Source organism: Mustelus asterias, chromosome 2 (genome assembly GCF_964213995.1).
Source record: "Mustelus asterias chromosome 2, sMusAst1.hap1.1, whole genome shotgun sequence".
Taxonomy (NCBI): Eukaryota; Metazoa; Chordata; class Chondrichthyes; order Carcharhiniformes; family Triakidae; genus Mustelus; species Mustelus asterias.
The window spans coordinates 13,033,611-13,061,065 of record NC_135802.1 but is presented as its reverse complement, the minus strand read 5'-3'; the positions used below and the strand labels follow the sequence as shown (position 1 = coordinate 13,061,065).

The following is a 27,455-nucleotide window of genomic DNA, read 5'->3' as shown; positions in this document are numbered from 1 at the left end:
GCCTCTCATTATTTTATAGACCTCTATAAGATCACCCCTCAGCCTCCTACACTCCAGAATTATTTTAATTTAAGATATAAAATAAATAATATGAATGCCATATTAAATTATATTGCTGGGCAAACATCCACTGGTGCAGATTAATTGGCTATTCTTATAATTAATTCATTTAAAAATATGCAGATCAGCCACGCAAAGGATGGCTGAGGTTATATCTATATTTTCAGTACTGTGCTCAAATCCAATGCTATCGATTAAAATCACGTTATAACTTGAGGTTTGGGAATTCTGTGCATTTTGAATTCAGTACATTTGCATTGTTCTGTTTGGTGATTAACCATAGTTGGGGCATTAATCTCAAACCCGGGTTTTTGGAAAAATGGAAAAGGTATTCCTTACTCAAGAGGAATGTAAAAGGGAGTTTTATATTTTAAGTTTGTTTATTAGTGTCACAAGTAGACCCGGATTCGATTCCCAGCTTAGGTTACTGTCTGTGCAGAATCTGCACGTTCTCCCCGTGTCTGCGTGGGTTTCCTCCGGGTGCTCCAGTTTCCTCCCACAGTCCGAAAGACATGCTGGTTAGGGTGCATTGGCCATGATAAATTCTCCCTCAGTGCACCCGAACAGGGTACACTGCCATATCAGGATTAGTATTCTGTAACTTGATTTCTGTGTCTGTGCACTGTTTGAGAGCACATTTCCACTCCATCTGACGAAGGAGCAGCGCTCCGAAAGCTAATGGTATTTGCTACCAAATAAACCTGTTGGACTTTAACCTGGTGTTGTGAGACTTCTTACCCCGAACAGGCACCAGAGTGTGGCGATTAGGGGAATTTTACAGTAACTTCATTGCAGTGTTAATGTAAGCCTTACTTGTGACTAATAAATAAACTTTCTTTTTTAGGCTTACATTAACACTGCAATGAAGTTACTGTGAAAATCCCCTAGTCACTACACTCTGGCGCCTGTTCGGGTACACGGAGAGAGAATTTAGCATGGCCAATGCACCTAACCAGCATGTCTTTCGGACTGTGAGAGGAAACTGGAGCACCCGGAGGAAACCCATGCAGACACGGGGAGAATGTGCAAACTCCATACAGACAGCGACCCGAGCCGGGAGTCATACCCGGGTCCCTGGTGTTGTAAGGCAGCAGTGCTAACCACTGTGCCACCCTATATAGGCATCTTGATGAATAAACGATGGAAGCAATTATCTTAATAACCAATTTCCTTTACTGAAACCCAGAGCTCTCCTTCCCTTCAAATAAGCAAGAAACAGTTTCTTAAGCACTTTCCCTGAAGGATGTCGTGACACAACCTCTGACATCAGCAGTAATGGTGAATATTTGACAGATGAATCCCGATTGAAGGAAAGTAACAAATAGAAGTGCCTGAAAAAGTAGCAGAGACAGCGTGGGTAATACTCGACAAGCGTTTGATGCATGTCATGTTCCCAAACTCAGTGTTAGCATATGTTACACTTTTTAATTTGATTTATTATTGTCACATGTATTAGCATACAGTGAAAAGTATTGTTTCTTGCACGCTATACAGACAAAGCATACTGTTCATAGAGAAGGAAAGGAGAGAGTGCAGAATGTAATGTTACAGTCATAGCTAGGGTGTAGAGAAAGATCAACTTAATGCGAGGTAGGTCCGTTCGAAAGTCTGACGGCAGCAGGGAAGAAGCTGTTCTTGAGTCGGTTGGTGTGTGACCTCAGACTTTTGTATCTTTTTCCCGACAGAAGAAGGTGGAAGAGAGAATGTCCGGGGTGCATGGGGTTACAGGGATTACACTGGCTGCTTTTCCAGGGAAGTGTAGACGGAGTCAATGGATGGGAGGCTGGTTTGTGTGGTGGACTGGGCTCCAGGGGACCCTTCTCCTCACCTCAGCACAGTGAAGAGGCTGTGTGGAGTAAGGGGATGTGAATCTCCTGGAAACAAAGACACATCCACTGAGAATGAGGTTTGCGTACTTGGGACTAATGACAAAGGTATGGTGGTATAGTGATTGTATTAACCATAAAATCCCTCCAGTGCAGCAGGAGGCCATTCGGCCCACAGAGCCTTCATTGACTCTCCGAAAGAGCATTTTACCCAGGCCTATCCCCGTGACCCCGTGCGTGCACCATGGCCAATCCAGCTAACCCACACATCTTTGGACACTTAAGTTGACTTAAAAAAAACACATCCGGTTCACTAATGCTCTTGGGGACAGAAATTTTCTTTCCCTTACCTGGTGAGCAGTGGTTAGCGCTGCTGCCTCACAGTGCTAGGAACCTGGGTTGGATTCCCAGCTTGTGTCACTGTCTGTGCGGAGTCTGCACGTTCTCCCCGTGTCTGCGTGGGTTTCCTCCAGGTGCTCAGATTTCCTCCCACAGTCCAAAGATGTGCAGGTTGGGTGGATTAGCCATGCTAAATTCAGTGGGGTTAAGGGGATAGGGCCGGGGGGGCTGCGTCTGGATGTGTGCAGTTCCAGCAACACTCAAGAAGCTTGACACCATCGAGCTTGATTGGCACCACATCCACGAACATTCATTCCACCACCGACACACAATGACAGCCGTGTGTACTATCTACAAGATGCACTGCAGCAACTCACCAAGACTCCTCGGGCAGCACCTTCCAACCCCCATGAGCTCTGCCACCTACAAGGGCAAGAGCAGCAGATACCTGGGGAACACCATCACCTGCAAATTCCCCTCTGAGCCACTCAACATCCTGGAAATATATCACCGTTCCTCCACTGTCACTTGTCAAAAAATCTTTAACTCCCTCCCTAATAGCACTGTGGGTGTACCTACACCTCAGGGACAGCAGCAGTTCAAGAAGGCGGCTCACCACCACATTCTGAAGGGCCATTAGGGATGTACAATAAATGATGGTCTAGCCAATCATGCCCACATCCAGTAGACATTTTTTTAAAAGTTGGAAGCAGTGACCGTGTTGTAAGTGTGTGGGAGAGATATTGCAGAAACACCAGCGCAGACTGGAACCAATATACTGACATGATAATATCACACGGCAAACCATTCACATCAAACTGTGTGGAGTTCGCACGTTCTCCCCGTGTCTGTGTGGGCTTCCTCCGGCTGCCCCGGTTTCCTCCCACAGTCTAAAGATGTGTGGGTTAGATGCTAAATTGCCCATTAGTGTCCCAGGACAAGTCCACAGATCTTTGAAGGTGACGTCACAGGTGGAGAAGAAGGCATATGGCATGCTTGCCTTTATAGGACGGGGCATAGAGTATAAGAGTTGGGGTCTGATGTTGCAGATGTATAGAACGTTGGTTCGGCCGCATTTGGAATACTGCGTCCAGTTCTGGTCGCCACACTACCAGAAGGACGTGGAGGCTTTGGAGAGAGTACAGAGGAGGTTTACCAGGACGTTGCCTGGTATGGAGGGGCTTGGTTATGAGGAGAGATTGGGGAAACTGGGGTTGTTCTCCTTGGAAAGACGGAGGATGAGGGGAGACTTAATAGAGGTGTATAAAATTATGAAAGGCATAGATAGGGTGAACGGTGGGAAGCTTTTCCCCGGGTCGGTGGTGACGTTCACGAGGGGTCATAGGTTCAAGGTGAAGGGGGGGAGGTTTAACACAGATATCAGAAGGACATATTTTACACAGAGGGTCGTGGGGGCCTGGAATGTGTTGCCGGGCAAGGTGGTGGAGGCGGACACACTGGGAACGTTTAAGACTTATCTAGACAGCTATATGAACGGAGTGGGAATGGAGGGATACAAAAGAGTGGTCTAGTTTGGACCAGGGAGCGGCGCGGGCTAATTGTTCCTTGTTTCTCGTTTCAAGGCTTCATTCTATGATCATCTTGCTGGTGCCAGTACAGAGCGAGACTGCGGATAGTTGGGAACCTGTCTCGGGGGCAGGGAATTCATATGGTGTTCGTGGAAGTGGAAATGACTAGGGTTGGGAAGCATTTTTCGATCAGGGCCAGTGTGATCTCCTGGACTCGTTTCGATCGTCTCAGGGGGTCGGAGAGGAATTTCCCAGATTTTTTTTCCCCATATTGGCCCTGGGGTTTTCACTCTGGGTTTTCGCCTCTCCCTGGAGATCACATGGTCTGGAATGGGGGGGTGGGGGTGAGTTAATAGGTTGTGATGAACAAAGCATCGTAGCTGTGAGGGACAGCTCGGTGGATAGGATATTGGTATGTAGATAGGCTGGAAAATTGGGCGGGGATCCTGGATTCAGGATTCAATCCTGGACCGGGGAGCGGCGCGGGCTTGGAGGGCCGAAGGGCCTGTTCCTGTGCTGTATTGTTCTTTGTTGTTGATGCATAGGTTAGTGGGATTAGCTGGGTAAATATGTGGGGTTGCGGGGATGGGACCTGGATGGGAGACTCAATGGGCCGAATGGTCTCCTTCTGTAGGGATTCTATGATTGTGGTCTTACTCTACAATACAATGATGCATAAGGATTAAGATGCATGAAAACCACTCGCTGTGCAACTCAGGGTGCTCTGGACTGATTTGAACTATGCTTTTAATCCCTTCCCTTTTGGAATATATTTTGAATGAAACAGACTGTTAAACTTTCTAATGGGATGCCCGCGTATCACCCCTCAATGAGATCATCCGTAAATCGAATACTAAAATAAAGGCAAAATACTCCAAATACAGAACTAACATGACCTACAGTTAGTCACAAATGGCAGTGTAGAAATATTAAATATCTTCCTCCTAAGCGTATACCTTGACAAGTCAGACATCGGATTGTGCACGGTCTCTCCTGAATTAATATCATTACTGCCCAGTAACCACGCAATCTTTCACCTAATTAATCTGAGTGGCGGCATTGCCACATATAAAGCAGTCTCACCGGCCTTCAGTGAACCCACATGGACTAATCTGTTCCACTCTATGAACCATCCCCCTGTTATTTTGTTTTTCTTTAGTCTTTTATGAGATGAGGGTGTCACTGATGAGGCTTTGAACTGAGTGACTCATTCGGCCATTTCAGGGGATAGAGAGTCAACCACATTGTTGTGGCTCTGGAGTCACATGTAGACCAGAGCAGGTAAGGACGGCAGATTTCCTTCCCAAAGGACATTAGTGAACCAGATGGGTTTTTTTTTTACAATAATCAATGATACTTTCATGGTCACCATTACTGAGACTAAGGCCCAGGGGTGGGCGAGGCTTGCAGAATGGCATTCTCCATTTCCCCCTGGGGCAACCTTACGAACCTCGAGCGGGCATGCCAGTAAAATTCCGGCCTAGCTTTAGATTCCAGATTTTATTAATTGAATTTAAAATTTCACCAGCTACCATGGTGGGATTTGAACCCGTGTCCCCAGAACATTAGCCTGGGCCTCTGGATCACCACTCTGCCACAATGGCACAGTGGTTAGCACTGCTGCTTCACAGCTCCAGGGACCTGGGTTCGATTCCTGACTTGGGCCACTGTCTGTGTGGAGTTTGCACATTCTCCTCGTGTCTGCGTGGGTTTCCTCCGCGTGCTCCAGTTTCCTCCCACAGTCCAAAGATGTGCGGGTTAGGTTGATTGGACATGCTCAATTAAGCCTTAGTGTCCTGGGCTGTGATAGTTTAGACTGATTAGCAGGGTAACTAAGTCTGGGTAGGACTGTTGTTGGTGCAGACTCAGTGGGCCAAATGGCCTCCTTCTGCACTGTAGGGATTCTGAGTCTATCTTCCCTGTTGTAAAGACAAAGGAGTTTCTGAAATCACTTTTTTTTAAATGCAGATGTTCCAAATGATTGTAGAATGCATCTGATAAGGATGTTGAAAAACTGGTTGGGCCAAGAATACTCATTCTAGAGGAAGCCCTCCATATTTATAACAATATTTCTTTCAAACACAAGACCATTTCCGATGACGTTTGTTGATCAGTTTGAAGATTCTGGTGAAGCCAAATTTTACCTTCAGCCATAACTGCAGCAAAAGATCAGCTTCTTATTCCAGAATGTTCCGTGATGCTGGCCAACACAAATCTGATTTGGTTTCTGGAGAATGAGGTTTAGACATTGATCTCTTTGCTCCAAAAGTATTTCGGGACTGGATGACAGATTGAGTCGGAGATATTGCAGCAAGTGCTTAGTTACAGTGACCGTTCTCTGAGTGAAAATTAAATTAGCCAGGCTTGTTACGGGCTGAAGTTATTGGTCTGATGTTTGTAACGGCGCCAGTTAGTGGGGACCCTGGTAAAATCAGCCAGGGAATGGCTAGTTAGAACCATAGAAACCATAGAAAATTACAGCTCAGAAACAGGCCCTTTGGCCCTTCTTGTCTGTGCCGAACCATTTTATGCCTAGTCCCACTGACCTGCACTTGGACCATATCCCTCCACACCCCTCTCATCCATGAACCCGTCCAAGTTTTTCTTAAATGTTAAAAGTGACCCCGCATTTACCACTTTATCTGGCAGCTCATTTCACACTCCCACCACTCTCTGCGTGAAGAAGCCCCCCCTAATATTCCCTTTAAACTTTTCTCCTTTCACCCTTAACCCATGCCCTCTGGTTTTTTTCTCCCCTAGCCTCAGCGGAAAAAGCCTGCTTGCATTCACTCTATCCATACCCATCAAAATCTTATACACCTCTATCAAATCTCCCCTCAATCTTCTACGCTCCAGGGAATAAAGTCCCAACCTATTCAATCTCTCTCTGTAACTCAGCTTCTCAAGTCCCGGCAACATCCTTGTGAACCTTCTCTGCACTCTTTCAATCTTATTTACATCCTTCCTGTAACTAGGTGACCAAAACTGTACACAATACTCCAAATTCGGCCTCACCAATGCCTTATATAACCTTACCATAACACTCCAACTTTTATACTCGATACTCCGATTTATAAAGGCCAATGTACCAAAGGCACTCTTTACCACCCTATCCACCTGTGACGTCACTTTTAGGGGATTTTGCACCTGTATTCCCAGATCTAATATTCAGGCCCTGGGACCAAGCTTTTTAAGGTAATGTTGGCTGGCTGGGGCCTTTGATCTTTGCAGATTACATTTTAGCACTGAAGAACTCATCACACCTGCAGACACAAAGTAACTTCACCCATTGGGAGGTGAAATACAACAGTTTGATTTAATCGCTGCCCTCAGGGTAGTGTCCTAGGCCCAAACATCTTCAGCTGCTTCATCAATGACCTTCCCTCCATTGTAAGGTCAGAAGTGGGGGTGTTCACTGATGACTGCATGATGTTCAGTTCCATTTGCGACTCCTCAGACACTGAAACATTCCATATCCAAATGCAGCAAGATGTGGACAATCTCCAGACTTGGGTTGACAAGTGGCAGAGGCAACTTTGGCGCCAGTCAATGAGCATCTCCAACGAGAGGGAATCTAACAATTGACCCTTGACATTCAATGGCATTGCCATTGCCGAATCCCCCATTATCAACAGCTTTGGGGGTTACCATTGATCAGAAACTGAACTGGACTAGCCATGGAAATACTGTGGCCAGAAGAGCAGATCAGAGGCTGGGAATCCTGCGGTGAGTAACTCACCTCCTGACTCCACAAAGCCTGTCCATCATCTACAAGGCACAGGTTAGGAGTGTGATGGAACACTCCCCACTTGTCTGGATGGGTGCAGCTCCAACAACACTCAAGAAGCTCGTCACCATCCAGGACAAAGCAGTCTGCTTCATTGGTATCCCATCCACCCCTTCCTGCTGGTAACATACTCTGCACTTTCCCTGGTGACATAGTGCAGGGCACGCAAAATCCTGTAGACATCAACGGGACGGGAAAATCCCAACACTAGCCAATGCACAGTGGGACAGTGGTTAGCATTGCTACATCACAGCGCCAGGGACCTGGGTTCGAGTCCGGCTTGGGTCACTGTCTGTGTGGAGTCTGCACGTTCTCCCTGTGTCTGCGTGGGTTTCCTCTGGGAGCTCCAGTTTCCTCCCACAGTCCGAAAGATGTGCTGGTTAGGTGCATTGGCCGTGCTATGTGCTCCCTCAGTGTACCCGAACAGGCGCCGGAGTGTGGTGACTAGGGGATTTTCACAGTAACTTCATTGCAGTGTTAATTTAAGCCTTACTTGTGACAAAAATAAATAAACTTTAAATAAATGGTGGGCAGCTTCCACCACTGGAATATCTTGCCAATTCACTCCATCTACCAACGGTGCAGAGTAGCAGCAGTGTGTACCATCTTTGAACGAATCGTTCAGCGGATGTGGGTGTCACTGGCTGGGCCAGCATTTATTGCCAATCCCAAATTGTCCTTGAACTGAGTGATTTGTGTGGCCATTTCAGAATCAACCATAGTGGGCCTGGAGTCACATATAGGCCAGACCATCTAAGGATGGCAGATTTCCTTCCCTAAAGGATTTAACTAAACCAGATGGATTTTTACAATTGACAATGGTTTTGTGGTCATCACTAGACTTATAATTCCAGATTATTTTTGTTGTTGAATTCAAATTTCACCATCTGCCATGGTGGGATTTAGAACATAGAACATAGAACATTACAGCGCAGAACAGGCCCTTCGGCCCACGATGTTGCACCGACCAGTTAAAAAAAAACTGTGACCCTCCAACCTAAACCAATTTCTTTTCGTCCATGAACCTATCTACGGATCTCTTAAACGCCCCCAAACTAGGCGCATTTACTACTGATGCTGGCAGGGCATTCCAATCCCTCACCACCCTCTGGGTAAAGAACCTACCCCTGACATCGGTTCTATAACTACCCCCCCTCAATTTAAAGCCATGCCCCCTCGTGCTGGATTTCTCCATCAGAGGAAAAAGGCTATCACTATCCACCCTATCTAAACCTCTAATCATCTTATATGTTTCAATAAGATCCCCTCTTAGCCGCCGCCTTTCCAGCGAAAACAATCCCAAATCCCTCAGCCTCTCCTCATAGGATCTCCCCTCCATACCAGGCAACATCCTGGTAAACCTCCTCTGCACCCTCTCCAAAGCCTCCACATCCTTCCTGTAATGTGGGGACCAGAACTGCACACAGTACTCCAAGTGCGGCCGCACCAGAGTTGTGTACAGTTGCAACATAACGCTACGACTCCTAAATTCAATCCCCCTACCAATAAACGCCAAGACACCATATGCCTTCTTAACAACCTTATCTACTTGATTCCCAACTTTCAGGGATCTATGCACACATACACCTAGATCCCTCTGCTCCTCCACACTATTCAAAGTCCTCCCGTTAGCCCTATACTCAACACATCTGTTATTCCTACCAAAGTGAATTACCTCACACTTCTCCGCATTAAACTCCATCCGCCACCTCTCGGCCCAACTTTGCAACCTGTCTAAGTCTTCCTGCAAACTACGACACCCTTCCTCACTGTCTACCACACCACCGACTTTGGTGTCATCAGCAAATTTGCTAATCCACCCAACTATACCCTCATCCAGATCATTAATAAATATTACAAACAGCAGTGGCCCCAAAACAGATCCCTGAGGTACACCACTTGTAACCGCACTCCATGATGAATATTTACTATCAACCACCACCCTCTGTTTCCTATCCGCTAGCCAATTCCTGATCCAATTTCCTAGATCACCCCCAATCCCATACATCTGCATTTTCTGCAGAAGCCTACCATGGTGAACCTTATCAAACGCCTTACTAAAATCCATATATACCACGTCCACTGCCTTGCCCCCATCCACCTCCTTGGTCACCTGTCTCAGAGCATTACCCTGGGTCTCTGGATTACTAGTCCACTGACACCTCCACTACACCAGTGCTCCCCATCTACAAGATGCACCGCAGGAACTCACCAAGACTCCATCAACAACACCTTCCAAACCCACAATCGCTACCATCTAGAAGGAGAAGGGCAACAGATACACGGGATCATCACCACCTGCAAGTTCCCCCTCCAAGTCACTCACCATCCTGACTTGGAAATATGTCACCCTTCCTTCACTGTCGCCGGGTCAAAATCCTGGAACTCCCTCCCTAACAGCACTGTGGGTGTACCTACACCACATGGACTGCAGCAACTCAAGAAAGCAGCTCACCACCACCTTCTTGGGGTAATTATGGATGAGCAAGAACTGCTGGCCCAGCCAGTGACGCCCACATCCCGTAAAAAAGGAAAGTTTATTTATTAGTGCCACAAATAGGCTTAGATTAACATTGCAATGAAGTAACTGTGAAAATCCCCTAGTCGCCACACTCCGGTGCCTGTTCGGGTCAGTGCACTAAACCAGCACGTCTTTCAGACTGTGGGAGGAAACTGGAGCACCCGGGGGAAACCCACACAGACACGGGGAAACCCACACCAACAGTGACCCAAGCCGGGAATCGAACCAAGGTCCCTGTTGCTGTGAAGCAGTAGTGCCTGCCACTGTGCCACCTGAATTTATTTTAAAATATTGTTAGATTTGATCTAAGATCAATGCTTTGATACTATTCAAAAGCAATAGCTGTGACGCAGCTGTCAGGTAATCCCTTTGGCAACATCCTGTTTTTCCATTTTGGCATTGTGTGTGGAGTTAGAATTCTTGTCCTTATAGAAACTAGAAGCAGGAGGAGGCCATTCGGCCCTTCGAGCCTGCTCCACCATTCATTATGATCTTGGCCGATCATCAAATTCAATATCCTGATCCCCCCCTTCCCCCCATATCCCTTGGTCCCTTTAGCCCCAAGAGCTATATCTAATTTCTTCTTGAAATCACACAATGTTTTGGCCTCAACTACTTTCTGTGGGAGTGAATTCCACACATTCACCACCCTCTGGGTGAAGAAATTTCTCCTCACCCTCAGTTCTAAAAGGTTTACCCCTTATCCTCAAACTATGACCCCTAGTTCTGGACTCCCCCACCATTGGGAACATCCTTTCTGAATCTACCCTGCCTAACTCTGTTAGAATTTTATAAGTTTCTATGAGATCCCCTCTCACTCTTCTAAACTCCAGTGAATATAATTCTAACTGATTTAGTCTGTCCTCACATGACAGACCTGCCATCCCAGGAATCAGCCTGGTAAACCTTTGCTGTACTCCCCCTATAGCAAGGACATCCTTCCTCAGATCAGGACACCAAAACTACACTGTACTCCAGGTGTGGCCTCACCAACGCCCTGTATAATTGCAGTAAAACATCTCTATCCCTATACTCAAATCCTCTCACTATGAAAGCCAACATACCATTTGCCTTTATTGCCTGCGGTACCTGCATGCTTACTTTCAGCGACTGATGCATGAGGACTGCAAGGTCTCATTGAGTACCCAGCTCTCTCAATTTACACCCATTCAAGCAATAACCTGTCGTCTTATTATTGCTACCAAAGTGGATAAGCTCACATTTTTCCACATGATACTTGCCTGATCTCTCCCTGCCGGAGTGAATCTTTCAGTAAGACTAGTCCGTGGACCAATGCCAAGGCTCAGTTATTTGGCTAGGGTGTGACAAAGAGCTAAATCTGATTCTGCCTGCTGCTGAACCGAAATGGAAGACTGGATGTCTTGACTCGTTGATAGAATGCTAATAAGGTTGCAAATTCCTGTATCAGGTCACACCAGTTGTACAGCAAAGGCTGCGTTTCATCGTCCTTTAAAGGTGCCTCAGCGGGGAAACCTGTTTGGATGCAAACTCAAGGTGACTGCTTTCAGGGGAAATGGCAGCACTGGATCCAAACGAGCCAGATCTCTGTCTATACTGACTCCTGATGTGGAGATGCCGGCGTTGGACTGGGGTAAACACAGTAAGAAGTTTAACAACACCAGGTTAAAGTCCAACAGGTTTATTTGGTAGCAAAAGCCACACAAGCTTTCGGAGCTGCAAGCCCCTTCTTCAGGTGAGTGGGAATTCTGTTCACAAACAGAGCATATAAAGACACAAACTCTATTTACATGAATAATGGTTGGAATGCGAATATTTACAACTAATCAAGTCTTTAAGAAACAAAACAACGTGAGTGGAGAGAGCATCAAGACAGGCTAAAAAGATGTGTATGTGTATACTGACTCCGCCATTGTGTGTGAATGCGCGCGCAAGTGTGTGCATGCACGTCTGAGTGTGCAGGTATTTGAGTGCAAGTGTGTGTGCGCGGGTGTTTGAGTGTGGGTGCGTACATTTGAGTGCACGTGTGTGTGCATGTACGTGTGTTTGAGTGTGTGTATGTTTGAGTGCGAGCAAGTGTGTGTGTGTGCATGTGTAAGTGCGTGTGAGCATGCACGCGTGTGCAAGCCTCTAATTCATTCTTGGCAATACTAAGCAACAAAAATGTGATTAAGTTATATATCTGTCCTCTGCTCACTGTTGTAACACTGATGTTAACCTGTTTATTCTAAATGGCTTAACCTCACTGTTATAACAGTGGACTGAGAAATCCCAGAGGGAGCAAATGCATTCTATCATTGCCAGCGCTAATTCAAGGACTGCAAATTAGATTCTATAAAGCAGTCAGTCAGAGAGTCTCCGGTGGTGATGGTATGTTTTAGTTTCAATTGTGCTCTAATTTCTAATTCTGTCTCTTTCCTCTCCCCAGTTCTGTTCTGGAGCGGGTGATCTGCAGACATGGGCATTAAGACAGCGTTACCCAAGGCAGAGCTGTGCCTTTATGCCCTGGCCTTATCTCTGGCCGTTGTGTGGGCAGCCAGCTGGGTCTTTGAAGCTTCGACAGGTAACAGGAGTGAGGCTGATCAATCAACACGTTCACCGTTTCCCCTGACTCTCCCTCCTCCCCACCGCCCTGACCCCTGCTCAGTGATTCTTCTCACATGTCCTAATAGTTCTGACCCAGGTGTAGAAGGGTGTGTTGATATGACCGGATGAAGGAAGTGCCTGTGGAGTACAAACATATCAACATCCTGGGCTTTATCATTGAGCAGAAACTGAACTGACCAGCCATGTTCCGCATTCGGCACGGTGGTTAGCCTCACAGTGCCAGGGACCCGGGTTCAATTCCGGCCTTGAGTAACTGACTGCCACGTTCTCCCTGTGTCTGCTCCAGTTGCCTCCCACAGTCCAAAGATGTACGGGTTAGGTTGATTGGCCGTGCTAAATTGCCTCTTCGTGTCAGGGGGAGTAGCAGGGTAAATACGTGGGGTTACGGGGATAGGACCTGGGAGGGATTGTTGTTGGTGCAGGCTTGATGGGCTGAATGGCCTCCTTCTGCACTGTAGAGATTCTATATAAATATTGTGGCTACAAGAGAGGTCGGAGGCTAAAAATACTGCGGTGAGTAACTCACCTCCTGATTCTATTCACCATCTACAAGGCACAAGTCAGGAGTGTGATGGAACACTCCCCGCTTGCCTGGATGGGTGCAGCTCCAACAACACTCAAGAAGCTCAACACAATCCAGGACAAAGCAGCCCCGCTTGATTGGCACCACACCTACAAACATTCAATCCCTCCACCACCGACGCTCAGTAGCAGCAGTGTGTACCATCTACAAGATGCACTGCAGAAACTCACCAAAGATCCTTAGACAGCACCTTCCATACCCACTAAATGCTGGCCCAGCCAGTGTCACCCACATTTGGTAAATTAATAAATAAAATTGCCATTGGTTAGTTCGGCTGTTAACTCTGCGTAAGCGGGTTACAGAGAGAACTCATGGGAATTAGATAGGTGGCAGCAAACCTTCCGGAACTCTTTACAAGTCTCCCTGAGCAGTATCACCAAAATTCCACATCCAAAACATGGGAACAGAGGTTGGCCATTCAGACAACTGAGCCGTTCTCCCCATTCCGTTAAATCTAGCTGATGTGGATTTCCACTCGAATTTCAAGCACCATTGACCTTTAATTTTATAAAAACAATTCTTCTCATTCTTCCCCTCCTCTCCATCCCACTGGCCTCACACCCTGCAGTTGAGGAAGTGGGTGGGTGTGAGGTTGGGACTGCTCATTGGTCATCATTCCCTCCAGTTTTCTCCTCTTCAATCCCTCTTCACTTTCTGCTTCATGGGACACGGGCGTCTCTGGCTGGGACACCATTTGTTGCCCATCCCTGATTGCCCTTGAACTGAGTGGCTCACTTGGCCATTTCAGAGGGAATTTAAGAATCGGCCTCGTCGCTGTGGACCTGGAGTCACATGTAGGCCAGACTGGGTAAGGACAGCAGATTTCCTTCCCTAAAGAACATTATGGAACCAGATGGGTTTTTCCAACAATCGACAATGGTTTCATGGTCATCAGTAGACATTTAATTCCAGATTTTTATTGAATTAAAATGTCACCATCTGCTGTGGTGGGATTCGAACCCAGGTCCCCAGATCTTCCCCAGGGGCAATACCACTAGGCCACCGACTCCTTGATTCTCCCCTCGGTCTCCAAGCGAACCTTTTAACTCGCTCAGTGTTGATACCTGTCGTTGATTTCAAAAGAAAAGAAACCTCCTTTTGGATCTGTCCAACTCCACCTCTCCTCATGTTTCTCCTCAGTTTCCCATGAACTGTCACCATGTGAGTGAATCCACTCTCAATGACTTTGTTTCCAATCCTGGTCTTGGCCGGCAGGTCACCCACTGCTATTCCCACCAGCCTCCTCTCTGCAGCTGTGTTCTCACAGCAATTCTGCCTGGCCTGTTGCTCACAACAGCGGAGTGAGGGAGGGTGTGTGGGACGAGGGGGAGTGAGGGAGGGTGTGTGGGACGAGGGGGAGTGAGGGAGGGCGTGTGGGACGAGGGGGAGTGAGGGAGGGTGTGTGGGACGAGGGGGAGTGAGGGAGGGTGTGTGGGACGAGGGGGAGTGAGGGAGGGCGTGTGGGACGAGGGGGAGTGAGGGAGGGCGCGTGGGACGAGGGGGAGTGAGGGAGGGCGTGTTGGGACGAGGGGGAGTGTGGGAGGGTGCGTGGGACGAGGGGGAGTGAGGGAGGGTGTGTGGGGACGAGGGGGAGTGAGGGAGGGTGTGTGGGACGAGGGGGAGTGAGGGAGGGTGTGTGGGACGAGGGGGAGTGTGGGAGGGTGTGTGGGACGAGGGGGAGTGTGGGAGGGTGTGTGGGACGAGGGGGAGTGAGGGAGGGTGTGTGGGACGAGGGGGAGTGAGGGAGGGTGTGGGACGAGGGGGAGTGAGGGAGGGTGTGTGGGACGAGGGGGAGTGAGGGAGGGTGTGTGGGACGAGGGGGAGTGAGGGAGGGTGTGTGGGACGAGGGGGAGTGAGGGAGGGTGTGTGGGACGAGGGGGAGTGAGGGACGGTGTGTGGGACGAGGGGGAGTGAGGGAGGGTGTGTGGGACGAGGGGGAGTGAGGGAGGGTGTGTGGGACGAGGGGGAGTGAGGGAGGGTGTGTGGGACGAGGGGGAGTGAGGGAGGGTGTGTGGGACGAGGGGGAGTGAAGGAGGGTGTGTGGGACGAGGGGGAGTGAGGGAGGGTGTGTGGGACGAGGGGGAGTGAGGGAGGGTGTGTGGGACGAGGGGGAGTGAGGGAGGGTGTGTGGGACGAGGGGGAGTGAGGGAGGGTGTGTGGGACGAGGGGGAGTGAGGGAGGGTGTGTGGGACGAGGGGGAGTGAGGGAGGGTGTGTGGGACGAGGGGGAGTGAGGGAGGGTGTGTGGGACGAGGGGGAGTGAGGGAGGGTGTGTGGGACGAGGGGGAGTGTGGGAGGGTGTGTGGGACGAGGGGGAGTGTGGGAGGGTGTGTGGGACAAGGGGGAGTGTGGGAGGGTGTGTGGGGACGAGGGGGAGTGAGGGAGGGTGTGTGGGGACGAGGGGGAGTGTGTGGGACGAGGGGGAGTGTGGGAGGGTGTGTGGGACGAGGGGGAGTGTGGGAGGGTGTGTGGGACGAGGGGGAGTGTGGGAGGGTGTGTGGGACGAGGGGGAGTGAGGGAGGGTGTGTGGGACGAGGGGGAGTGTGGGAGGGTGTGTGGGACGAGGGGGAGTGTGGGAGGGTGTGTGGGACGAGGGGGAGTGTGGGAGGGTGTGTGGGACGAGGGGGAGTGAGGGAGGGTGTGTGGGACGAGGGGGAGTGAGGGAGGGTGTGTGGGACGAGGGGGAGTGAGGGAGGGTGTGTGGGACGAGGGGGAGTGAGGGGGAGTGTGTGGGACGAGGGGGAGTGAGGGAGGGTGTGTGGGACGAGGGGGAGTGTGGGAGAGTGTGTGGGACGAGGGGGCTCGGTGATGTTGTGCAGTGAAGGGAAGTCACACCTGGCCTGGGATTTCTCCTGAATGGATCGAAGGAAAGCTTTTTCCCAGGAAATGCCAATCCTCTCACAAAGGGTTTGATTTACAGCCTGTCTGTTTCCCGGATTGATCTTTATATTTGTCTCCTGCAGAGAATGTGGGCCGGCAGAGCTTTAAACAGAGCGTCAAACGAGGATGGTCGTATATCGGCCGGAAAATGGTGAGTCTCTGCAGTTGCTGAAGGGATTGACGTTGCCTCACTGATTGGGGGCGAGTATCTTGTTGACTCAGTCATTCTGAGACATTAGTCTTGGATTGAAAAGGGACAGTGAGCTGAGGAATGGGCGAGACAGAGGAGTAAGTGGGGGAGGTTCATGAGGAGGGAATTCCAGAGCTGAGGATCAGCAGAGAATGATCGCCAAGAGTGGAGAGATTAAGATCAGGAATACACGTGAGGCCAGAATAACAGGAGCACAGAACTCTCAGAGAACAAAGAACAAAGAACAATACAGCACAGGAACAGGCCCTTCGGCCCTCCAAGCCCGCGCCGCTCCCCGGTCCAGGATTGAATCCTGAATCCAGGATCCCCGCCCAATTTTCCAGCCTATCTACATACCAATATCCTATCCACCGAGCTGTCCCTCACAGCTACGATGCTTTGTTCATTACAACCTATTAACTCACCCCCACCCCCCCATTCCAGACCATGTGATCTCCAGGGAGAGGCGAAAACCCAGAGTGAAAAACCCCAGGGCCAATATGGGGAAAAAAAATCTGGGAAATTCCTCTCCGACCCCCTGAGGCGATCGAAACGAGTCCAGGAGATCACAATGGCCCTGATCGGAAAATGCTTCCCAACCCTAGTCATTTCCACTTCCACGAACACCATCTGAATTCCCTGCCCCCGAGACAGGTTCCCAACTATCCGCAGTCTCGCTCTGTACTGGCACCAGCAAGATGATCATAGAATGAAGCCTTGAAACGAGAAACAAGGAACAATTAGCCCGCGCCGCTCCCTGGTCCAAACTAGACCACTCTTTTGTATCCCTCCATTCCCACTCCGTTCATATAGCTGTCTAGATAAGTCTTAAACGTTCCCAGTGTGTCCGCCCAGAGGTTAAAGTTCATTTCTTAGTGTCACAAATAGGCTTACATTAACACTGCAATGAAGTTACTGTGAAAATCCCCTAGTCGCCACACTCCGGCGCCTGTTCGGGTACACTGAGGGAGGATTTAGAACATAGAACATAGAAAGCCACAGCACAAACAGGCCCTTCGGCCCACAAGTTGCGCCGATCACATCCCCACCTCTAGGCCTATCTATAGCCCTCAATCCCATTAAATCCCATGTACTCATCCAGAAGTCTCTTAAAAGACCCCAACGAGTTTGCCTCCACCACCACCGACGTCAGCCGATTCCACTCACCCACCACCCTCTGAGTGAAAAACTTACCCCTGACATCCCCCCTGTACCTATCCCCCAGCACCTTAAACCTGTGTCCTCTCGTAGCAACCATTTCAGCCCTTGGAAATAGCCTCTGAGAGTCCACCCTATCCAGACCCCTCAACATCTTGTAAACCTCTATCAGGTCACCTCTCATCCTTCGTCTCTCCAGGGAGAAGAGACCAAGCTCCCTCAACCTATCCTCATAAGGCATGCCCCCCAATCCAGGCAACATCCTTGTAAATCTCCTCTGCACCCTTTCAATGGCTTCAACATCTTTCCTGTAATGAGGTGACCAGAACTGCGCGCAGTACTCCAAGTGGGGTCTAACCAGGGTCCTATAAAGCTGCAGCATTATCTCCCGACTCCTAAACTCAATCCCTCGATTAATGAAGGCTAGTACGCCATACGCCTTCTTGACCGCATCCTCCACCTGCGAGGCCGATTTAAGAGTCCTATGGACCCGGACCCCAAGGTCCTTCTGATCCTCTACACTGCTAAGAATGGTACCCTTCATTTTATACTGCTGCTCCATCCCATTGGATCTGCCAAAATGGATCACTACACACTTATCCGGGTTGAAGTCCATCTGCCACTTCTCCGCCCAGTCCTGCATTCTATCTATGTCTCGCTGCAACTTCTGACATCCCTCCAAACTATCCACAACACCACCTACCTTGGTGTCGTCAGCAAACTTACCAACCCATCCCTCCACTTCCTCATCCAGGTCATTTATGAAAATGACAAACAGCAAGGGTCCCAGAACAGATCCCTGGGGCACTCCACTGGTCACTGACCTCCATGCAGAGAAAGACCCCTCCACAGCCACTCTCTGCCTTCTGCAGGCAAGCCAGTTCTGGATCCACAAGGCAACAGCCCCTTGGATCCCATGCCCTCTCACTTTCTCAAGAAGTCTTGCATTGGGGACCTTATCGAACGCTTTGCTGAAGTCCATATAGACCACATCCACCGCTCTTCCTTCGTCAATGTGCTTGGTCACATTTTCAAAGAACTCAACCAGGCTCGTAAGGCACGACCTGCCCCTGACAAAGCCGTGCTGACTACTTTTGATCATACTAAACTTCTCTAGATGATCATAAATCCTGTCTCTCAGGATCCTCTCCATCAACTTACCAACCACTGAGGTTAGACTCACCGGTCGGTAATTTCCCGGGCTGTCCCTGTTCCCTTTCTTGAATATAGGGACCACATCCGCAATCCTCCAATCCTCCGGAACCTCTCCCGTCTCCATCGACGATGCAAAGATCATCGCCAAAGGCTCCGCAATCTCCTCCCTCGCCTCCCACAGTAACCTGGGGTACATCCCATCCGGTCCCGGCGACTTACCAACCTTGATGCCATTCAATAGTTCCAACACATCCTCTTTCTTTATGTCCACATGCTCGATCCTTTCTGTCCTCCGCAATCCAGCAGTACAACCACCCAGATCCCTTTCCACCGTGAATACCGAGGTAAAGTATTCATTAAGCACCTCCGCCATTTCTAACGGCCAATTAGCACGGCCAATGCACCTAAACAGCACTTCTTTCGGACTGTGGGGGGAATCCGGAGCATCCGGAGGAAACCCACGCAGAAACGGGGAGAATGTGCAGACTCCACACAGACAGTGACCCAAGCCGGGAATCGAACCCGGATCCCTGGCGCTGTGAGGCAGCAGAGCTAACCACTGTGCCACCAGGGCTGGGGGTTGGAGGGGATTTGAGACAGGGAGGGAGCAAGGCCATGGGGAAATGGCTGAGAAACCAGAAAAGACAAATTAATTCTGTAAAATTGAAATGCTTGTGTCGGAAACAGTCAAAACTCTCTGAAAATTGTGTTCATCTTTTAGTCTTTTTGTACATGGGGATAGTGTGGACAAATGGTGCTGAGATAGGTGACCAGCCGTGGTCTGCTTGAATGGTGGAGAAAGCTTGATGGGCTGAATGGCCTACTCCTGCTCTTATTTCCTATGTTCCTGTTCTCAGTTGGGTTTCAACAGGTTTATTTGGAATCACGAGCTTTCGGAGCGCTGCTCCTTCATCGGGTGAGTGGAGAGGTAGATTTCACAAACACGGCGTATATAGACAGAGACACAATTGCAAGACAGTCTTTGTCTTTATTTGCTGTGTTTGTGAACCTCCCTCTCCACTCACCTGATGAAGGAGCAGTGCTCCAAAAGCTCGTGATTTCAGATAAACCTGTTGGACTTTAACCTGGTGTTGTGAGACTTCTTACTGTGCTCACCCCAGTCCAACACCGGCATCTTCACACCAGTTGGATTTGGAATTTCACCCTTGTCTAAGCCTGGCCTGTGTTTGATGTTTGGACGCAGCTTCCAGTAGGTACAGCCACCAGACAAGCAGTAACACAGTGTGCTGTCTTTGGGACGAGCTATTTGGCAGTGTTCCAGGATGTGAGCTTAGACAGCACTTCCATTGTTATCCTCAACATCCTGTCATGTACAGCTGCTAGTTCTCCCCGTTTTAACTTCACTCTGCTCCCTCTCTCTCACACTCTCTTTTTCATTCTCGTTATCTCATTTCATTTTGTAATAACATCAGTTACAGCTAACATACATTTAAACTGTCTTGTTTAGGGCCTGTCCTGATTTGCTTCTGAATCTCACTCTTGTGCTGATCTATTTGTCAACTTCACTCCGTCAACCGTCACCACAGTTCCAGGCCCTTGCCAGCAGATGGCAGCACAGAATAAGTTGTAGAATCTTAGAATCCCTACAGTGCAGAAGGAGGCCATTCAGCCCATCGAGTCTGCACCGACAACAATCCCACCCAGGCCCTATCCCCGTAACCCCATGATGTGCCCTGTTAATCCCCCTGATGGGACAGCATGGTGGCACAGTGGTTAGCATTGGTGCTTCACAGCGCCAGAGGCCCAGGTTCAATTCCGGCCTTGGGTCATTGTATGTGTGTAGTCTGCGTGGTTGCTCCGGTTTCCTCCCACACTCCAAAGATGTGTGGGTTAGGTTGATTGGCCATGCTAAATTCTCCCTCAGTGTACCTGAACAGGCGCCAGAGTGTGGCGACTAGGGGAATTTCACAGTAACTTCATTGCAGTGTTAATGTAAGCCTACTTGTGACACTAATAAATAAACTTTAAATTTGGCTATAATATAGTTTAGCTTCAAACATGTCATTATATAGATTATTAAGGAGTTGAGGACCCAGCACGATCCCTGTGGCAATCGAGGGAGTTCACCCAGGTTACAGTTCACCCAAGCTGAAAGTAACCCACTTATCCAGACTCTCCATTTTCTATTGGTTAGCCAGTCCTCTATCTATGCTAATATAACGTCCCAACTCCATGAGCTCTGATAGAAACGTAGAGAGCAGCAGTAGGCCATTCAGCCCTTCAAGTCTGCTCCATCATTCATTATGACCATGGCTGATCATGCAACTCAGTAACATGTTCCCACTTTCCCCCCATAACCTTTGATCCCTTTAGCCCCAAGAGCTCTATCTAACTCAATGTATCTTTGAGTAACATCCTTTTATGGGCAGCATGGTGGCACACTGCAGCCTCACAGCGCCAGGGACCCGGGTTTGATTCCTGGCTTGGGTCACTGTCTGTGCGGAGTCTGCACATTCTCCCCGTGTCTGCGTGGGTTTCCTCCGGGTGCTCTGGTTTCCTCCCACAGTCTGAAAACGTACTGGTTGGGTGCATTGACCTAAACAAGCATCGGAGTGTGGCGACTAGGGGAATTTCACAGTAACTTCATTGCAGTGTTAATGTAAGCCTTACTTGTGACTAATAAATTAACTTTATGTGGCACCTTATCAAATGCATTTTGAGAATCCAAATATACAACATCCACAGGTTCCCCTTTATCCACACTGCATGTTCCATCCTCAAAGAACTCTAATAAAATTGTCAAATACAATTTTGCTTTCTCAAAATCATGTTGATTCTACCTTAATTGTATTATAATTTCCTAAATGTGTCACTACCACTTCCTTGTAAATGGATTCTAGCATTTTCCAAATAACAGATTTCAAGCTGCTAGAATCCTGTGGGGAAACCTTAAACTGACTTATCCAAGTTTATCATTGACCTCCCAAATGAAGAAATGACCAAGGTTCTACGTTTTTGCAACTTTTATTTTAATGGGACCTTGGGCTTCATAAATAGAAGCATTGGGTGGGATTTTCCGGCCGCACTCGCCCCAAGACGGGAAAGTCCTGCCCAAGATCAATGGACCTTTACATGGTCCACCCCCCCCCCGCTATGATTCCCATGCCGGGCGAGATGGGAAAATTCTGCCCATTGAGTACAAAGTTTAACTTTGTTAAACTTCTTACTGTGTTTACCCCAGTCCAACGCCGGCATCTCCACATCATTGAGTACAAAAGCAGGGAATCTAGAGTATCCAGATCACACCAAAGAGGCCAAAATGCTTCTCTCTGTGCCTGAATCAAGATATTCTGATTGCTTCAACATGACTGGACATCGCAAAATGGCCTGTGCATTAATAAGATCAAGGCACCAAGAGAATGGAGCATTGATGAAGAACAGCGGTAGAGAGGGGGATTGAAGGAGGTGTTAGTTGTATAGTTATTGTGTGCAGATGCTGGGCATTAACTGGCCGCAGACTCGAGGGCCCCAGAAATCAGTAAATTGAGGGGTGGGGGGTAGGGTTGGTAGGCAGAGAGTCAGTAAATGGGGGAGGATTGGGGGAGAGGGGTAGTAATTGGGGAGGGGGTTAAGGCAGAGGGGCTGTAAATGGGAGGGTTGGGGTGATGGGCAATAAATGTGGGGAGTTAGGGGAGAGGGGCATTAAGTGTGGGAGAGTTGAGGGGGAGGGGCATTAAATGGGGGAGAGTTGGGAAAAGAGACATTAAGTGGAGGTTGGTTGGGGGAGAGGGGCAGTAAATAGGTTGAGCGAGAGGGGCATTAAGTGGGGGAAGGTTGAGGAGAGGAGTAGTAAATTGGGGGGAGATAAGTGGGGGATAGTCACAATGTTGGGGCCCAGATCAGAAATTCTAAGGTATATTGTGAAGTTAGCCGAGATTCCAACTATTTTTGATTTTGGTGTTAGTGTGAGCATAAGGTGTTTCACTCCAGGTATGATTCTATTGACTCACTGGAAAGCTTTTATTAAAACAAATTTTATTTAACAACACAGTTAAAATATAACAAAGGATTAGTATTTACCAATTGAAATACTTAAACGTGACAAGATATAATTCTTAACTGCTAATATATCTCAATTAGTTCCAATTTAGGCAATATTCCTCATAGACGGAAACTCCTCTTCAGAACCAGTTAGCAATCAGTCTTATGTGAGTTGCTAGTCTTCCAACCTTTTAATCCCTCTGGACAGAGATACAGAAAGAAACCTGTCTTCTGATTCTCAAACAGCAGCCTCCAGAGAAAGATCTTTCTTCAAACAGCAGAACTCCAGAGAAAGATGTGTCTTCACACAGCAGAACTCCAGAGAGACAGAGAGGGAGCAAACACCTTTTGCAGCCCTGTGGAGAGAGATACCTATTTTCTAGCAGGTCCCAGATGTCAATTTCTAGAGAAAGAGCTGCTCCTTTCAAATTCAAACAGCCTACTTGTATCTCTGAAAGCCTAGCTCCACCCATTCACATAACACCCTCTCGCTCTCTCATCAATCAACCTAATTAAACCCTACTCTGAAACCCTAGGGGACAGCCCTAAAAATAACTCAGATTAAAACAAGCACCCCAATGATTAGGAGCAATTATTCTTCTGCATGCTCAGTGTGTGGGCTGCCGGTTGCAGACAAGTTGGCACCGTTTAAGCAGAGTTGAACCTTGACATCTCCTTCACAAGAAACATGACACAAATACATTTCTTAAAGGCACAGCATCGTCACACCAATGATAGGATGATCACAGGCCCTGTTTTTAAAGGGGCTGCCCCTATGTCAGGTTTTCCTGACTTTCTCTTTAAAAAGTAGCAAATTGTCCCATACTTTCTGCCTCCTGATATCTACTGCCTTTCAAAACCTTGGGCTTTTTTTCGCCTTAACCCCTGTTGAACCGCTCTTTTCAGTGATGCAGAGAGTTCAGTCGCTTGAAATAAATCAGACCTCGGAGTGTGTACCGTGAATCATAGAATCCTATAATGCAGAAAGAGGCCATTTAGCCCATCGAGTCTGCACCGACCACAATCCCACCCAGGCCCCATCCCCGTAACCTCACACATGTAGCCCGCTAATCCCTCTAACCTATGCATCCTGGGTCACAAAGGGGCAATTTAGCATGGCCAATGCACCTAACCCGCACATCTTCGGATTGTGGGAGGAAACTGGAGCGGAGGAAACCCACGCAGACATGGAGAGAATGTGCAAACTCCACACAGACAGTGACCCAAGCCGGGAATTGAATCTAGATCCCTGGCGCGGTGAGGCAGCAGTGCTAACCACCGTGCCACCCTAGGCTAGTTTGTTGTGAACTATACTGCATTCTACAGCAAGCGACTGGAAAGCCAGCACATCCCCAAACAAAATCATATCAGGCATGAAATACAATCCACAGGAAACAGAATCCAGCGGAGGACAGGGCAGGAAGACAGGAACTTCCAAACAACAATAACCACTTAATTGTTAGAAAAAAACACTGTATTTCTTGTACTTATCAATATTATTATAATGAAACACCTTTTTAAACAGTGGCTCAACGAGATTTGATTTATTATTGTCACATGTATTAGCATACAGTGAAAAGTATTGTTTCTTGCGCGCTATACAGACAAAACATACCGTTCATAGAGAAGGAAAGGAGACAGTGCAGAATGTAGTGTTACAGTCATAGCTAGGGTGTAAAGGAAGATCAACTTAATGCAAGGTAGGTCCATTCAAAAGCCTGATGGCAGCAGGGAAGAAGCTGTTCTTGAGTGGTTTGAGACGTGACCTCAGACTTTTGTATCTTTTTCCCGAAGGAAGAAGGTTGAAGAGAGAATGTCCGTGGTGTGTGGGGTCCTTAATTATGCTGGCTGCTTTTCTGAGGCAGTGGGAAGTGTGGACAGAGTCAATGATTGGGAAGCTTGAACGTTTGTGCAGCAGAGTTCTCATCGATTGCCATTGAACTTGCTTGAACAGGGGTAATTTTATCAAGTGCCCTATTTTCAGTGTCGAGTTATGGGGTCACCCTACCCGGAGAGTGATGAGAATGTGGAACTCACTGCTGCAAGGAATATAGCTAAGGCACACAGCCTGGACATATTGTGGGGAGCTAGTTAAGTGCATGAGAGTGAAAGAAATAAAACGATTTATTGACGAGATTAGATAGATATTTGGAGAGATGATGGTCTTGTGATATTACTGCTACACTATTAATTCAGAAGCTTGGCTAATGTTCTGGGGACACGAGTTCGAATCCCACCATGGCAGATGGTGGAATTTGAATTCAGTAAAAAAATATCTGGAATTAAGAATCTACTGATGATTATGAAACCATTGTCGATTGTTGGAAAAACCCATCTGGTTCATAGAAATCATAGAAACCCTACAGTACAGAAAGAGGCCATTTGGCCCATCGAGTCTGCACCGACCACAATCCTACCCAGGCCCTACCCCCATATCCCTACATAGTTTACCCGCTAATCCCTCTAATCTACGCATCCCAGGACACTAAGGGGCAATTTTTAGCATGGCCAATCAACCTAACCTGCACATCTTTGGACTGTGGGAGGAAATCGGAGCACCCGGAGGAAACCCACGCAGACACGAGGAGAATGTGCAAACTCCACACAGACAGTGACCCAAGCCGGGAATCGAACCCAGGTCCCTGGAGCTGTGAAGCAGCAGTGCTAACCACTGTGCTACCACGCCGCCCAATGGTTCATTAATATTCTTTAGGGAAGGAAATCTGCCGTCCTTACCCGGTCCGGCCTATATGTGACTCCAGAGCCATAGCAATGTGGTTGACTCTCAACTGCCCTCAGGCAACTAGGGATGGTCAATAAATGCTGGCCAGCCAGCGACACCCAGGCCCCACGAATTAATGAAAAAAAAATAGACAAAGAAGGTTGGTGATGAGGCTCCAGTGGAGAATATGCACTAGTACTGACCATTGGGCTGAATGGCCTGTGCTGCGAATTCAGTGTCACTGAGCCATGAATGGTGGAACCGGTTACTCATTTCCTTGTGTTTTGTGTTGCAGGATGTTGCTGATTTTGAGTGGGTGATGTGGTTCACCAAGTTCCGAAACTACATTCTCTTTGCTTTATCTGGTCACATTCTGTTTGGCAAAGCCATTTCCATGATGGTACCTCAGGTGGGTACAAATCTCCGTTCTGTGTGAGTTGCCGTTCAAATCATTTCTCTTTGTCTTTTTTGGAAGGTGGGTGTACTGAGGAGGCAGGATTTACAGATCCGTTCGAGAGTTCGCCTGGTCTTTCTCCATTTATTCATTGATGGGATGTGGGCGTCACTGGCTGGGCCAGCATTTATTGCCCATCATTGTTGCTCTTGAGAAGGTGGTGGTGAGCTGCTGCATCCATGTGGTGTAGGTACACCCACAGTGCTGTTAGGGAGGGGATTGCAGGATCGTGTGTGTTGTCATGTGACATCGTGGGTCATGAAAAGTCTGCATTGTTTTTGGTGATCATTCACCTCCAATCTGCTGAATTTTTCCTGTGCATTTTTTGTATTAGCTCCGAGTCAACCTTCCTGCCTCTTGCTCTCGCTCCCTTCTCAGGGTGGTCCATGAGGGTCTCCTGCCCCCCTCCCCACCCACACATATTCTCACACACACACACACACATATACACACACCCCATCAATCTGGAACCTTCTGTGCTCCATAAGTTTATAACTCATTGAAGGTGACAGGACAGTTGGGGACAGTAGTGAATAAAGCATACAGTATCTCGACTTTATTAATGGGGCTTAGAGTACAAGAACAAGGAGGTTATGTTGAACTTGTGTAAGACACAGGTTCAGCCTTATCTGGAATATTGTGCTCAGTCCTGGGGCCACACTTCAAGAAGAATGTGAAGGCATTGGAAAGAGTAAGCGGTCTTGTGGCGCAGTGGGCTAGCGTCCCTGCCTCTGAGCCAGAAGCTGCGGGTTCGAATCCCACCCCAGGACTTGTTGGCCAGGGAAGGTGCGTTCATAACGTGGTCAAACAGGTTGTGTGTCAACCTGCAAAATCCTTCCAAACACACCAATGGCTGGCGGTGAGAGCAGGAGAGACTCCTGGACAGCCTCGCTTGACGTGGAATGACACCCCCTCAAGAATCATAAAATCCCTACAGTGCAGAAGGAGGCCATTTGGCCCATCAAGTCTGCACCGACCGCAATCCTATCCAGGCCCTCTTCCCGTAACCCTACACATTTACCCTGCTAAACCCCTGACTTTAGGGTCAATTTTAGCACGGCCAATCAACCTAACCCGCACATCTTTGGACTCTGGGAGGAAACTGGAGCACCCGGAGGAAACCCACGCAGACACGGGGAGAACGTGCAGACTCCACACAGACAGTGACCCAAGCCGGGAATAAACCCAGGTCCCTGGCACTGTGAGGCAGCAGCACTAACCACTGTGCCACCGTGGCGCCAAACTATAAGCTACTGGCGACAGACTGGTGACCTGTTCCTGGAAGCAGACAACAGTCTGCTTTAGTGCGTCACTAGGAGGGGAGAGAAGAATTGGAAAGAGTGCAGAAGAAAATTGTGACGGAACTTCAATTATAAATAGGAGAAGTTGGTACTGTTTTCCCTGGAGAGGTGAAAGCTAAGAGGAGCTTTCATAGAGGTATTAATCAGGAGGGCTCTAGTCAGAGTATATTGGGAGATGTTACTCCAACTCGTGAAATAATGGAGAACGAGAGGGCACAGATTTAAAGTAATTGGCAAAACAAGCAAAAGTCATGTGAGAAAAAAGGTTTCACTCAAGCAAGTGGTTCAGGTCTGGCGTTGCCTGTGGAATGTGGAGGAGGCTGATTCAATCAAAACTTTCAAAAGGCAATTAAACTGTTATCG

At 48.3% G+C, this 27,455-nt stretch overlaps 1 protein-coding gene across 2 annotated transcripts in view; it reads left to right on the top strand.

The window, feature by feature from the left end:
• hhatlb (hedgehog acyltransferase like, b) overlaps window positions 1-27,455 on the top strand; it is a 64,529-nt gene that overhangs the window by 14,778 nt on the left and 22,296 nt on the right. Inside the window, exons 1-4 of one of the 2 annotated variants that reach the window (XM_078231560.1) lie at window positions 11,539-11,776; window positions 12,470-12,604; window positions 16,194-16,261; window positions 25,633-25,746. In XM_078231560.1, coding sequence (XP_078087686.1) covers window positions 12,499-12,604; window positions 16,194-16,261; window positions 25,633-25,746 — 288 coding nt within the window. In that variant the 5' untranslated portion in view covers window positions 11,539-11,776; window positions 12,470-12,498. Of the gene's footprint in view, window positions 1-11,538; window positions 11,777-12,469; window positions 12,605-16,193; window positions 16,262-25,632; window positions 25,747-27,455 lie in introns of those variants that run through there. The other variant, XM_078231552.1, reaches the window with a different exon arrangement.